The sequence below is a fragment of the Canis lupus genome, chromosome 1 (assembly GCF_011100685.1).
Source record: "Canis lupus familiaris isolate Mischka breed German Shepherd chromosome 1, alternate assembly UU_Cfam_GSD_1.0, whole genome shotgun sequence".
NCBI classification, from domain to species: Eukaryota; Metazoa; Chordata; class Mammalia; order Carnivora; family Canidae; genus Canis; species Canis lupus.
The window spans coordinates 81,022,901-81,039,058 of NC_049222.1; the positions used below are offsets into that span (position 1 = coordinate 81,022,901).

Here is a 16,158-nt window from a genome sequence, read left to right on the forward strand (position 1 = left end):
AATCATCAGTATTTGGAGGTAAACAAGCACAATGTCTCCAGCTTATTGTTAAATGGTTTGGGGTGGGGTGGGGAGTAAATATATATATTTACTAGACCATATATATATAAATGGAGAGAGCAAATGCCAAAGCAAATGAGGCTAAATGTTAATAATTGGTGAATCTCAGAAAGCAAATACAATTTTTAGTATATGTGCTGCCGAAGCGAGCACAGAAAGCAAATACAAGAGCTCTTTGTATTAACCTTGCAACTTAACTGTAAGTTTAAAATCCTATCTATCTACACTACATCTACATCTATCTATCTATCTATCTATCTATCTATCTATCTATCTATCTATACTAAACTGCACAACTCAAATAAATCTATCTATCTATCTATCTATCTATCTATCTATCTATCTATCTATCTATACTAAACTGCACAACTCAAATAAATTTATCACCCAGAGCTTCAACCTAAAATCCAGCCTATTCCTCAGGTATTCTTAGGCCATGCATATAGAAACAAGTCTAGGATACCAACAGTGACCAGGTCAGCAGATTCACTAATTGGGGCCTTGTCTATCTTTCTACTAACTCAAATTTATGTTTGATTTGAATAAAATGCATCAGACTTCCTTAAACGTAGTGATTACATACATGCTTAAACACTCAATGTACAAATTCCATACTTTTCCCCCAGTGAGGCCCAAGGTTTTCAATACTCTCATACACGAACAGGTAGGCAAAGCTAATTGCTATAACCTGATTGTAGAACTTTTGTATACCTAAAACTTTTTCTAATATGCCCAGTTCCTTATTTTCCTACAAAATCCAATTTACATCTCTAGGATGTCAAATACCACAAATACCATGCTCTTGTTTTTGTCACATCAAATTAACTATTTTCTTCTTTACCTTCTTAAAAAGAAATTCAATAAATCTTTGCTCACTGCTGGCTTCTCTCTCTTCCCCAGGATCTTCTTCTTTGATCAAGCTTTTCCATCCACTCTGGAATAATCCAGGGGTAATTAGAACTTCTTACCTTCTTTAGCCCAAAAGGAGCCAATTTATCACAAACTGTCATGGATTCCGATTCTAAATTACCAAGAGTCCAATTACCGACAGAGGCAAGGAATCTTCTTTCCAATTAAAGTGATTGATTTCTTCCCAAACCCAGTAGCATTTCACTTTTTAATTATGTACATTCTGATCAAATGTGAGAAAATTCTTCCTCATTTTATTTTCCTTCCAACGAAAACGTTACAACAAACATTAATCATGAAGTGATACAAGGCTGGACCTGCTAATGCCTTCTGCAGAAATGAATATCTAATCTATCAGTGGGTTTTGTCTATTTTATGGGTCTTGGTGGCTCCTTCAGCTCCGAAGGGGGAGAAAGGAATAATTTAACACCTAGTTCACCAAAGGGCTTGTCAAACCTTCTAGCATCAGCTAAATTGTGATGAAGCAGCATTGGATATTTAGATAAACATAGACTAGCAGGGGAATGAAGACTTAGGGACAGAATACAATTTCTGTTTCTTGTGCAAAGGACAGAACCGCAGCATTGGGAGACCAAGTAGTGTGTGAAGGTAAACATAAGGAACATGGAAACGATTCTGCTTTTTTCTCACTTGAGCAGCATTAGAATGATTATGTACTGGCATGAATTTTGGAGGAGAAAAATCAAACTTTAAATTCAGTTTGGGGAAAGTAGAATTTGGGAGTAACCAAAGGATTGTGAGGCTGCTGTGTCTTACAGACTCCCCATGGCCTGAAAGACACTGGTTTTATCTACTTTGCTTTTAATCTTAAAGGGAAGACTGGCTGGTTCTGGCTCCTGCAGCCTGCTGACCCAGGAGCTTAAATTCTTATCTTCCATCCCACCACTCTCCACATGGTCAACAGACTGGCATCAGTTCATTCACATGAGACATATAAAGGTCAAGGTTTTCACTCGATGAGCATCTTCCAGCAATCTGTGTGCCGACACGTAACTACCGTTTGTACTTGTACGAATGCAGTTGCTGATCATTTTCCAGAAGCATTCACAGATTTATAAGAATGAGTCTGACAGCCCTCCAAGATTTTAAATTTCCCTATTCAACCAGTCCTATTTGACCATTTTAGTGGAAAACAAAACTATATTGTATACTAAGGTTTTAAATTTTTTTTAAAAATCCATATAGGTAAGATTGTATGTCTGCCTTTAATCCAGGTTCAGTTTGTGAAACTCACGAGGATCATTATGACCTGCCTAAGACTTTTCATTCCTTAAACAATTGTTGAGCAGCCCCTAAGTGCAAGGACGACAGCTGCTGGAAGTGGAGAAACATGGCTCCTCCATGATGCTGTAAGGGGAAAGTTACATAACTGGACACTTCAAGAGGGAATGCAGGCATGTGATGGGTAAAAGGGTCACCCTTGTAAGAACAAAGGAAAGGAGCATTGTTCCAACAGAGCAGGGACTCCACTGAGGCAGAAACTCCAGGCCAGGCATGTGTGTCATAGCTTGGGCAAACACAGTCCCATTCCAAGAACCATTAACATAAGGAAGACAAGGCCAAGCTAGATGCTACAAAGCCCTGAGGCCAGGCTGAGAACCCTGGGGTTTTAAAGTATCAAGGAAGAACATGAGGGAGAAGTAATAATCCAACTGGTGTGCAAGAGTGGGGCTGGAGATGAGGCTGCAGAAATAATCCACCATGACATGAGAGCAGGCCATGGCAACAGGAATGGAGTTAAGTGGAAATTTGAAATTTCAGATTGGTACAAACAACAGGGACTTGGAACCATCAGGAAAGGATGAAAAAGGTGAGGTAGACTGAGCACTCTTCTACATGAACACTTAGGTGGAGTCCATGGACTGGTTGGCTTTGCTATATAAACATTTATTGTAGTTACTATTCATATCCTGCATTGAGCCCTTGTTTTAAGCTCTTAAATCTCTCCAGAACAAGTCCTTCTTTTTTACAGATGAGAACTAAGACGAGGGAAGCCTAGCCCTGACCAGTGGAACCCAAATAACCCAACTAATTGATGTTGAGCTTGGATAAGAGATCAGTACAGTCCTTGTCACACAATAGAATGAAACACAAAGATAGCTTAGAACTGCCCTATTGGCATGCTTCTGACCTATGTGGGACAGAGCTCATAGACCTTTATACCGTGGCTATAGGGTGGTTTCTTGATAATATCCATTCCAAAAGCCAATGGAAAGCCACAACTGTATACCGAATCATTTTTTAAAAAATGGATGCACAGGGCTCAGGTCTTACCCCTTTGGTGGAACTAAATTACCCTTATCAGATGCTACAGTCAGACTCAAGTTTTTCCATTATAAAGTTTTTAACAGAACAATCCATCTAAAAAGCAGGTGAAGTGGGGGTGCCTGGCTGGCTCAGTCGGTAGAGCATGCAGCTCTCGATCTCCAAGTTATAAATTCAAGCCCCGTGTTGGGTGTAGAGATTACTTAACATACATACATACGTCAATAAATAGCAGGTAAAGAAATTTATTGACAAAGGTTTACATGTTTTAGGACTTAAATGTCCTCCACATAGTCAAGAGAAAATAACTGACAATGAATAAACAATAGGAGAAAAACTCTTCCACAAAGATCTTCCAGAACTTCACAGCATCACTGGTCAAATGCTATAAAGAGAACTGTCAAGTGAAACCAACAAGAAGGGAGTTTAACAGAGAATTTTAATTTAATAGCCTCACTGAAAAATAAAGAACAAAGCAACCAACCAACCTTCTCTTCTACCCACTAAAAGGAACATCAAAGGGAATCAGGGAAATTTCAAAATCTTGCAAAGTAATTTTTTTGAAGACAAAAGGGGGAGGGGAGGGACACACCATTGCAAGCGTTAACGCCTAATACACGACAAGGATTCTAACAAATTCTCTAAGTCTCTACATATGCGTCACCAAGAATCATATTAGTAGAAACAGGCTACATAGTATTTGGTATTAAAAACAGACCTTGCTATATGAACACACAGTATGCCACTTTTATCTCTTTAGAAGAGTAACAGGAGAAAGAAACATTTCCAAGTTTGCCCTTTAGCCTGGAATCCCTCAACACTCACCACACAGTGAGTATGGTCCTGAATTAACAGCTTGCAAAACCCAGGAGACCCCATCGTGTCATTTTGTAAAGGATCAAGATTCAGCACCTAGAGGTCCCCACCCAACCTCTATGCTCTGTGTATGTGTGTGTGTGTGTGTGTGTGTGTCTCCCAGAAATAAGTAACTTCAAGTTGCATTATTAAGTCCACAGGCAAGTGTGAATACTGAGATTTAGCTAGAAAAAGTAGCAGCAAAGACAAAATTAGCTGGAATTCACTAGAAAAGCTAAAGGAAGATTTTAAATAAAAAACACTTCCAGTTCAAGTCAGAATGAAGGTGGGGGCCATTAAGACCAACCAGCTTTGCAGAAATGTGGATGTTGTGCTGTTGTTCTTTGAAAAACGAGGTCCCTAAGAAGCATATTTGCTCGAGAAAAATATCATGTTTTCTAAGTTTCTATTGCCATCCCCAAGTGACTTCCAATTTTGTACACTGTTCAAGGGGAGAGCATATGTTGATTAAGATGTATTCACAGCTGATGCATCTCCAAAAAGTTCTTCATGAAGGCTGCCAACTTCTGAACATCCTCAATCGTGACAGCATTATACAGAGAGGCCCGGATGCCTCCCACAGACCTAGAACAACCAAAGATGCAGCCATTATGAACAAAAACATCCCCTTAAGCATTATGACGACCCTCTTTCCAGTCTCCAGTTACCCGCTCCTGAGAGAGACACAGCACCTGAGGCCATCATGTCCAAACCGTCACCTGAAGGCCCCTACGTGGCCAGCAGGTTCAAATGTCTAATTGTTAGGAAATTCTCCCTAATATAGTGAAGGACCGTCATGCTCACATATCACCTAGATTAACTCAGTCAGGTATCTGGTGGGCCTGCCTCACAAGAAGCAGGGAGCAGGCAACCACTGCGGGGCAGGTGTCTCACCTCCCCGGGGGCGAGGACACATATTTTTCATAGAGCACGCAGGACCCACTCTCTGCTGTTCAGCTGGAGCAACAGCAATCTGTTTTCTCCAGTCATGGGATGCCAACCTCTGCCATAAAAACCACTGAAGAGATTTTCTAAGGTAATTTTGGTTTTTTTGTTTTGTTTTTAAAGATTTTATTTAGTCATTCATGAGAGACACAGAGAGAGAGAGAGGCAGAGACACAGGCAGAGGGAGAAGCAGGCTTCATGCAGGGAGCCCAACATGGAACTTGATCCCAGGTCACCAGGATCACGCCCTGGACCGAAGGCGGCGCTAAACTGCTAAGCCACCCGGGCTGCCCCTCAAAGGTAATTTTGACAAAAGCCTGTAGATGTGGTCTACGATGCACCCAGCCAGGGAATCCCACTAAGGGTCTATAAATAAAAATAGAAGGATGCCTGGCTGGCTCAGTCAGTAGAGCATTCGACGCTTGATCTCAGGGATTGTAAGTTTGAGCCCTGTGTTGGGTATGGAGAGTACTTAAAAATAAAATCTAAGGGGTGTACGGTACCTGGCCAGCTCCATCGGTAGAGCATCCTACTCTTGATTTCGGCTTAGGTCATGATCTAAGGCTAATGAGATCATGCCCCGTGTTGGGCTCCATGCTGGCATGGAGCCTGCTTAAGATTCTCTCTCTCTCTCTCTCTCTCTCCCTCTGCCCCTCTCCCACCCTCTACCTCAAATAAATACATAAATAAATAATAAAATCTTGGGGGGGGGAGAGGAGAATTATCCCATGACAACTGTTTTTTTTCAACAAGTTATAATAATTGCTACTCCAAGCTGGGCAAGACTCCTAGAGAGGTAGATAGGTTTCACTCCACATTTGAAAAACTATGAGGCGCAAGGGTGGCTCAGTCAGTTAAGCATCCAATCCTTGGTTTCTGCTCAGGTCATGATCTCAGGGTCATGAGATGGAGTCCCCCCTTGGGCTCCGTTCTGGGTGGAGACTGCTTAAAGATTCTCTCTCTCCTTTTACTCACCCAAACCACGCACTCCCGCTTATGCGTGAGCACTCTCTCAAAATAAAAAAAATAAAAAAAGAAGAAAGAAAAACTAAATTGTCTAATGAGCATCTGAACTGGATATATACTCACCTATGCCCCTTTAAGGAAATCATATTGAGTTCGAGAGCTTTATCAAGAAATCTTTTTTCTAAAGCATCATCTCCTTTGGCATTGCCAATGCGGAATGGAATATTCATCTTGCTCCTGTTCTTGGTCTCCACTGGACATCTGAAAAACATATTTATTATTCCAGCTATTTCTGTAATGTGCAACAGCCATTAACAAGTCAACAGAAAAACTGCTTTAAACATTTTGTCAACACAAATAGATTTTAAAAGTCTGCCCTGGAACTGTGATCATTTTTACTTAAGGAGGCCACTCTTGCAGATGGAACAGTGAGTTAGCATTCCCTTGTATGACTTATACTTAATTTCCATTAGCCTCAGTTTTCCTCACCTAAATAATGGAAATAATACCTTCATATCAGACTAGCTGTGATAGCTCGGTGACACAACATATATGAATTTTCCAATACATGGCAATCACACGGCGATGTGACTGACCCTTTCTCTACAAGGCTAGAGAAAAAAATATGTTGGTCCTAACAGTGGCTGAAGGGCTCAGTCATGAACAGTTTTCAAAGCAGTCACACTGCCCTGTCCCAAGCTGTGTGACCTTGAGCAAGTTATTAGACCTGTTTTTTTTTTTTTTTATTAGACCTGTTTTGTCTGACTTTGCCATCTATTGAATAGTGGAAAGAGTAATGGAACCCACTTTCTAAGTTTGATGTGAGGATTAAGTGAGCGAGTATTTATAAGGGGGCTTTGGTGGCTTTTAAATGGTCACAAATTCTCTACAGCCATCCCAGCAAGAAGCGAGGTCTAGTTCTCTATACCTTTTTATTTTTTTATATTTATTTATTTGAGAAAGAGAGAGAACAAGCAGGGGGAGGGGCAGAGGGAGAGGGAGAAGCAGACTCCCCACTGAGCATGGAGCCCCACGCAGGGCTCGATCCAGGATCCTGAGATCATGACCTGAGCCCAAGGCCGATGTGTAACCGACTGAGCCAACCAGCTGTTTGAATCTGGCCAGCCTTGTGACTTGCTTTGACCAAAAGACTGCAACATCAGGGTTTCTATGCAACTTCCGAGACTAAACCTCAAGGGGAATACAAATACAGCCTCTATAGCTGCCCTCTTAAAACATGGCTGCCATGTAAGCAAGCCAAGAAGAGGCCCAGCGACAGCCAGCACCAACTCCCAGACACATGAGTGAGGTCACTGTAGACCACTGGCTACAGGTGAATCACCACTGACCCTGTTAGAATAAGCCATCCCAAGTGAGAGGAGCTGAAGAACCACCCAGCTAAGCCCAGCCCAGCCTGCTGACCCAAAGTCATGAGCAAGAAAAAAAAAAAAGGTTGCTGCTTTAACAACTGTCTTCCATGTTCTTTGTGATGCATAAACAACAGATAACTGATACAGTTTAAAACAGTGTCTGGAACATATTAAAGAACCTAAGTATCAGTTAAATTAAACAAGTTCATCATTTTCTTCCCAGCATCGTGCACAAGGCTTATACAGATTCTCAAAAATGAAGGATGTGTGAATTTTTATGTAGGAAAGGTTAGTATTTTGACTTGAGTTTCTGATCTGAAACATAGGCAGTCAAAATTACATTCCATCGACAATCAAAGGAGACAAATGAAGAGCTGACATCTACTCTGGAATAAAAGAAGAGTAAAATATGTAATAACCCCTTCTGCATTTTCAAGCTCATCCTGTTGTATTCTTACACTTCTACTGGGGTGTGATTCATTAAAATTAAACAGCAAATAAAAGCACTGTGAGGAAGCCCCCATTAAAAGTTAGGCTCTCCCCTAAGGGCACATACATAATTCCTACTAAAGTTAATAAGAGTCAAGTGCACACCTACAGGCAGAAGAGACGCAAAGAGGGAAACCAAATATCTAGTAATAGGCTGTGAGCCTGATTTCTGCGCACCACCCCCCTTTCACTAGGTGGTAGGTTTCGTGGTTGACATTTAAATTAAAAATTCATTGGCTACCCTTCTGATACTCTGCTGCCTCAGGCTCCCAACAGGAAGGTTCAATTATAGAGGTGGCACAGCAAAAAGCAAGCCTAATTTAAGAAAAAAAATTAAAAGGAGGGAGAATTAAACATCTTATTTACAGTTCACCCCCACCCCAAATTTGCCCAACCTATCATGAAAGTAGATGGCATCATGACAGTAAATAATCGGCACATGACAAATATTCACACAGTGCCCAAGAATGTCTCTGGTATAAAGCTCAGGGAAGGAAACAAAGATTAAAGGGAATTAACTGCTCCCAGTCTAGTGAGATGGCAGCGTAGGGAATTAAATTTCCAAGGGAAAGGTCTGTAACAGCAAGAAGCACAGAGCTGAGCAAGGAATTCCACCCAAGAGGAAGCTTAAACGTTTCAGAGGGACACGGCAAGGTTAGGACAGGTGAGCATCTACAAAGGCCCAGGGGACCCCCAGCAAGAACTTGGGGAACTGGAGTGTTGGGTTTTGCTGGCCAGGGGTAGAGCCTGGACTGCAGGGGGGGGGCAGCCCTGTCGATTCACCAAAGGGAACTAGATTGGGTCCTTGAACAACGAGGAGCAGTCAGGTTTCCACAACATGAAATCTAAATTTTAAAGAACAGCAGCACACAGAGGAGAGAATGGAGAGTGGGAACACCAGAAGGTGAAGAGACCTTCTAGAAAGCTTTTATAAAGAAGTGTCCTGATCAAGGATGCCTGGATGGCTCAGTCGGTTAAGCACCTGCCTTTAGCTCAGGTCATGATCCTGGGGTCATGGGATCAAGCCCCTCCTGGGCTCCCTGCTCAGCGGGGAGTCTGCTTCTCCCTCTCCCTCTGCCCCTCCTCCTGTTCACGCTCTCTGATAGATATAGATAGATAGATAGATAGATAGATAGATAATTTAATTAACCAATTCTTTTAAAAAACCAGAAGTTTCCTGGTCAGAAGAAACAAGGCCTAAGACTAGAGCAAGGGCACTTGGGGAGGCAAACTCAAATGCCAACAGAGGCCCAGCTGTCATACAAATGAGAACAGGTCTGGTGTGCCAGACTCAGCACAAACTCCCTTTGTTACACAACAAATGTGACTGCCCATTCTTTGCCTCCCCAGAGAAATATGCTCCCACTTTTTCTTTTCACGATTTTATTTATTTGAGAGAAAGCAAGAGCACAAGTGGGAGGAGGAGCAAAAGGAAAAGGAGAAGGAGCAGCAGACTCCTGGCTGAGCAGAGCCCAATGTGGCTCAATCACTGAGCCACCCAGGCGTCCCTGAAGCTGTGTTTCAAACACTGCAGGAGCTGCAAGCACCACTGTGGGCTGCACTTGGCCACTGCTCCCCAGTGTGCGATCTGGGCAGTCACTACCAAATTTCAGAGGCAGGCGGAAGGTGCCAAGACTGAGAGTAAGGTTAGGGTGGGTCCTAGGCAGCATGTAACCCCCCAGGTAATCTCAGGACTACAAAGACAGAAGGACAAACTCCATGTGCTGCTTCCCACTACTGTCTATGATAATACTGGAAAATTGGTTGCATGACCTTATAAATTTAGGAAATCCTGCGTTAACAGGGTTAAACTGGTTTCTTGACTCCTAAACTTCACAGAGCCCGTCATAAGTTCACATGAATTTAAACTCCCCAGATGAGAAATCCTACAGGGACACAGTTTTCCTCAAGTGATGTGACTGAAAAATGCTTTGGGTCTCTGGGACTAGTGCTCCAGAGTGGCCACTGAGAAACACCAGGACTTCTGAAAGTAGCAGAGTGGATGGCATGGGGCCAAGGCACAGCTCCCATAATCACCCACCTTACAAAGAAGGTGAGCGTTGGCATGGCCAAGCACATTAGTTTCAGTGATGTCCTTCTATAAGGACAGCTGAGAAAGAATGAGGAAGACTGCCCTGCGAGAAAGAAGCCCACAAAATGCTGTAATCAGGCCTCTCCTTACTGCCAGATTTTTTTTTTCAGATTTTTTTTTAAAAGATTTATTTATTCATGAGAGACACACGGGGGGCGGGGGGGTAGAGAGAGAAAGAGGCAGAGACACAGGCAGAGGGAGAAGCAGGCTCCATGCACAAAGCCCGACATGGGACTCGATCCTGAGTCTCCAGGATCACAACCTGGGCTGAAGGCGGCACTAAACCTGCTGAGCCACCAGGTTTACCCACTACTGCCATATTTTTAAAATAAAATATTAATTTTAAATTTTGATGCGATTTATGAAAATCCAGAGTAAAAATACAGAAATCTACCATCTTCTTCCCACAGAGGGGGTTCCCACTGATGTGCACTCCCCAGGCTCTTCTTAAACATACAAAGGTGTATAGACACGCCCAACGTGGGACTCGATCCCAGAACTCTAGGATCATGACCTGAGCCAAAGGCAGACGCTCAACTGCTGAGCCACCCAGACCTCCTGAATGTTGTGGCTTTGTAAGTGAATTAATAATAGATGCATCCTTTCCTACACTTGCTTTTATCTTCTGTCCAAATAATAGAACCTGGCCAGTCTCCCATGTCTGTTCACAGACCTCCCTCACCTTTCTCACTGCACACATTATCCCACACTGTGGATGGACCCCAGCGGCTTTCTTCCTCTTTTTTTTTTTTAAGATTTTATTTACTTATTCATGAGAGACACAGGGGGAGAGGCAGAGACACAGGCAGGGGGAGAAGCAGGCTCCCTGTGGGGAGCCCGATGCAGGACTTGATCCCTGGACCCAGGATCACAACCTGAGCCAAAGGCAGATGCTCAACCACTGAGCCACCCAGGCGTCCTGACCCCAGTGGCTTTCATCAGATGCCTCCTGATGGGCATCTGAATAGTCTGCAGATCTTCACCTAGCAGGAGCAGACTTGCAGGTACCACACCTCTGGATCCATGAGTAGAAACGACAGCCATCTACTTGGCAATAAAAATCCCTGGTCAAAGATTAAGAGTTTGAATTGTGATGGGGGCTGCACACTTCACTCCAAACTGTCCAAGTTCATACCTGACACACCAAGTGCATTCCTTGGCCTGATGTCATCAATCGTTATAATTTCTGATTAGCAGCAAAAAAGAAAAAAAAAAAAATCTCATGGTTGTAATCTTTTTACCCCCCTAGGCTTGTAGCTTGCCACTTGCCTTTTTTTTTTTTTAATTGGAGTTCAATTTGCCAACATATAGCATAACACCCAGTGCTCATCCCATCAAGTGCCCCCCTCAGTGCCCATCACCCAGTCACCCCCACCCCCCGCTCGCCTCCCTTTCCATCACCCCTTGTTCATTTCCCAGAGTTAGGAGTCTTTTATGTTCTGTCTCCCTCTCTGATATTTCTCATGGTTGTAATCTGCATTTCTCGAAGAGGTTGGCCTATTAGCCAGCTGGGTTTCTCTGGGTCTCTGGCTCATACCATTAGCGACCACCACCTCATTGTTATTTGGTTTATTTTCCTTTTTCATTTGTGGGCTCTTGCCTATACCAAAGATAGTCACCTAAATTTTATGCTACATACTGTAAAACTTTTCTCATGTCTGTCATTTTTCATTTTCATCCCATTTGTGATGTCTTAAGCTGTGCAAATTTTTAAAATTTTTCACATAATTAGACATCTTTTTGTTTTATGGCTTCTGAGTTTTACAGCTTGTTTAGGAAGGCCTTCTACACTTTCTATATTCAAAGAAACTCCTTTATTTTCTTATGGTATTTTTATTTCAGTTTCTTGCATTTGGATCTTTTAACTCATTAAAATTTACTTTTGAGTATGGCATGATGCAAATATCTAGCTCTATAATTTTGTCTAAATGGATTATCAATGCTTTGAACATCAAAACCTCAAAGTTATGAACATGCTTTTCTTTTACTTTTTTAAAAAATATTTTATTATTTATTTTAGAGAGCAAGTGCATGAGTGGGCAGAGTAGAGGCAAGAGAGAATCCCAAGGTGGGGCTCAGTCTCACAACTCTGAGACCATGACCCAAGCAGAAACCAAGAGTCAGATGTCCAACAAACTGCATCATATGGGCAATCCAAACATGCATTTCTACCTAATTTAAAATGCCATTCTTGCGACGCCTGGGTGGCTCAGCGGTTGAGCATCTGCCTTTCGCTCAGGGCATGATCCCAGGGCCCCGGAATCGAGTCCTGCCATCAGACTCCCTATGAAGAGCCTGCTTCTCCCTGTGCCTGTGTCTCTGCCTCTCTGTGTCTCTCACGAATAAATAAATCAAAAATCTTTTTAAAACTTTAAAAATAAAAAATAATATTAACAATAAAATAATTTTTTTACTGGAATTTTTTTTTTTTTTTTACTATTCCACTGACATATTGCTTATCTGTATGCCAGTGTCCCATTACATTACCATGGCTTGTTTTTGGTAAACCACATGTTAACATTACATTTTATTAATGTAAATACATATTCTTAAAATTTTTCAGCTATCCTTCTGTATAGCTGAAAGGAACTTTTCTATAGCTGAAGACTAACTTTTCCAGATGAATATTTGGATTTTAGATCTTACATGGCTGGGACGCCTGGGTGGCTCAGTGGTTGAGTGCCTTCAGCTCAGGTCGTGATCCCGGGGTCCTGGGATTGAGTCCCATATGGGGATCCCCACAGGGAGCCTGCTTCTCCCTCAGCCTATGTCTCTGACTCTCTCTGTGTCTCTCATGAATAAATACATACATAAATAATCTTAAAAAAAAAAAAAGAACTGACATGGCTATTGCAGCAAATGGGATCTTTTTAACCTCATTAACGCTTTTTACATTTATTTCTGGAGTATTTGGGAAAGTAATCGGCTTTTATATATTTAGCTGAAGTAATCACAATTCTGAACTTAATCATTTCTAAGTTTTCCACTGATGCCTGCATTATAGAGTCACATCATCTCTGGTCTGTGATTGTTGTAGTTTCTCGAGAGTAGTAAATAAGCACCCTGGAACCAGCACTCCCATGACCCTCCTCATGTGCATACCCTGGCTTGCTCCCACTTCTCGGCCACCTTAACCTCTCTGTGCCTCTGGAAAATAGGCTTCATTTCTGCTCCACAGGGCTGCGCTGACAATAAAATGTGTCAGTATCTATAAAGCACCAGGGTTCTACCTACTTCCCTTTATGTTGAGGTTATTGCTAGGCTCATCACACACTCCCCTCCTTCCTAGGGTCTGGTCCCCATGTGAAGGTACCAAGAAATGTGATATCAGGTCTCAATATGGGCACTATCACTTAGACATCTTTAGAATATCAAAATTCAGCATTCTGTGTGCTTTCCATAGTAACCCAAAATAATACTAGGACCTAACTCTTAAGGAAGGCTCCCTAATGCCAAGTATGGTTTATGCAAATTAACCCACGCTGGAGCCCATGTTCTAAACCCCTGTTATATATTCTATATATTCTTTATTCATATGGATTTTCACTTAGTCCTCAAGACAGACAGACAGAAGTATGTACCACCATTACACACACTGTACGGATAAGGAAATGAGTCTGGAGCAGTCAAGTCATTGGCCCAAGGCCACATGCTAACAAGTGGCCAAGAGGGGGTTTTCTGCCCAGAATGCTACACTGTGCCCATGGGCTCAAGTCAGGGTCAATCAGCACCATATGGGTGGTTAGGCCATGGGATGAACATACAGACTTCGATGGCTATCTTATCTGTCTGGGCATCTCTGCCAGGCTCACGGGCAGAGCTGGTGTGGCCCCCAGGAAACTGCCCACAACTGTGTTCAGGATTGTAATTCTAGCTTACTTGGTATTCCTCTTTAAAATCACTCACCTCCCTTGTGGTACCATATTTCTATAGTTTTAAAAGAAAAGCAGAGAATTTCCTGAAAATTAAAGTGACTATAAAGAATAGATAGCAACACTGAGGAGGGAACAAGTGGAAAGCCTGCTGACTCCAGTAACAGTGTCATGGTGGGAACATCACGTGCTAGAGTGACATTTTCTGGGCGGGCAGCCCAGGGCAGATGGAAGTTCCCAGAAAAAGGTTTATTGTGAAGAAGATGAAAATTCTAGGTCAAGGCTGTGCATAAGTAAATGAAAAGTTCTGGGTGGGAAGGTGACCTGATTCCCCCGGAGACAACCCACCTGCCACGTTGGCTTAAGCAGGCTGCCTTCTGGGAAATGCCAGGTTGGGTGCTTGGAGTTTTAAGGAGCTTGGAGGAAAAGGAATCCCAGGGATTCCCAGGGTTCCTTCTAAGTTTTGTTTTGTTTCTAATTCCCTGGGTTTTTCCAGAGGCATTAGCATTCTTTCTGTCTTCGCACTTTGTGCCTATACATCTCCTGAGAAATAAATGGAGCCTAAAGCCAATAATAGAAAATTTGGTCTCTCCTCCACAATAGCCAAGTGTTTTCACTCACATTCAGGTTCTGAGTACTCTGGGAGTCAGGAAAGATACCTTGTTCTTCTGAGTATCCCAGAGCCTAGAACACAGCCCAGAGTAGGTGCTCAGAAACATTTACTAGATGGGTAATGGATAGGTGGATGGATAGGTGGATGGATGATGGATGATGGATGATGGATGGGTGGGTGGATGATGGATAGAAGGGTGGGTGAGTGGGTAGATGAGCAGACAGGTGACAGAGGACTGAACAGGTGGACTAAATAGGTCTTCAGACCTTTCCAGACCTTCCTTCTAATCTCAGCACAAGCATCCCCTCCAGGCAACTCACTCTTTGCTCCCCAAACACAATGTACTTTCTTCCCTCAGTACCTTTGCAGGGGCCACTCCCTGCTTTCATAAAAATTCCCAAAAGTACTTTTGCCTTCTAACTCTACTCATGCCCAAGGCTCAAGCTCAGTCAAAAACCCCTGTACACCTCCAGGCAAAGCAATATCATCTTACCACTCCAAGCTTGTAACTATTATTTAGCCCTTGGCGCTGAATTCCTTGGACCCCCCCCGCCCCCCACCACCACCACCACCACCAAGTCCCCTGGCTGCACTTGGCTCTGCTGAACCATGCACAGGCAAAAAGCACAGTGTACATCCCTTCCCCCAGACTGCTCATGGGAGAGGAGCCTAAAGGCTAAGGCATCCAGCCAAACCCGACTCCCCAGGGCCTGTGGCTGGAGGATCACTGCATGCCAAGAACTCACAGGAAAGGCAACAAGCATTTTCAGGGCAGAGGTAGCAGTAGCATGCTACTTTATCCTAACTGCTCCAAAAGTACATCCCCATCTCCCACCCCTGGGCGGTCATGGGGATGTATTAACAGTTAGGCTTCAAGCATTGTTTTGTCCAACCTACATGGCACACTGACTTCTCAAAGAGTATAAATTCTCCAGTTACTATTGGTCAGTTGCTATCCTTGAACCCGAAAGAGTAGTAGTTGCTAAGGAGGAGGTCTCAGGCTTTGTAAATAACTATGTTATGTGTATAAACACAAATATACACATGTGTACGTGCACGCATGAGCGCGCGCACACACACGCACACGCACACACACACACACACACAGCATAAAATCTCATAAACCTGTATGTCACTTTAAGGACAGGGAAACAGGGATCCCTGGGTGGCGCAGCGGTTTGGCGCCTGCCTTTGGCCCAGGGCGTGATCCTGGAGACCCGGGATTGAATCCCACATCGGGGCTCCCGGTGCATGGAGCCTGCTTCTCCCTCTGCCTGTGTCTCTGCCTCTCTCTCGGTCTGTGACTATCATAAATAATAAATAAAAGAAAACAAATTAAAAAAAAAAAAAAGAAAAGAAACTGGTAAAACTTTAAAAAAAAAAAAAAAAAAGGACAGGGAAACACAAATGAAAACACCTCTGTGTGCCAGGCACTGCACTAGGTGCTTCACACCTACATTCTGGTGAGAGTTCTATGGTAGGGGACTGGATAGTGACCCCCTAAAAGATACACTCATGTCCTAACCCCCAGGGGTTGTGAATGTGACCTGTTTGGAAAAGGGGTCTTTGCAGATGTAACTATGTAAAAGGTCTCTAGTTGAGATAAATAATCCTGGATTATCTGGCTAGGCCCTAAATCCAATGACCAGAAGTGAAGACGCACAACAAAGCTGACGTCAGAGCCTAAGGTGACACACCACA

At 43.0% G+C, this 16,158-nt stretch overlaps 1 protein-coding gene across 1 annotated transcript in view; it reads right to left on the reverse strand.

Annotated features, from left to right (window-relative positions):
* Positions 1 to 3,480: 3,480 nt before the first annotated feature.
* PSAT1 (phosphoserine aminotransferase 1) overlaps positions 3,481 to 16,158 on the reverse strand; it is a 31,622-nt gene continuing 18,944 nt past the window's right edge. The window contains exons 8-9 of the mRNA XM_038527029.1: positions 6,145 to 6,282; positions 3,481 to 4,695 (exon numbers count right to left, since the gene is read on the reverse strand). Of these exons, the coding sequence (XP_038382957.1) occupies positions 4,590 to 4,695; positions 6,145 to 6,282 (244 nt within the window). The 3' untranslated portion in view covers positions 3,481 to 4,589. The remainder of the gene's footprint in view (positions 4,696 to 6,144; positions 6,283 to 16,158) is intronic.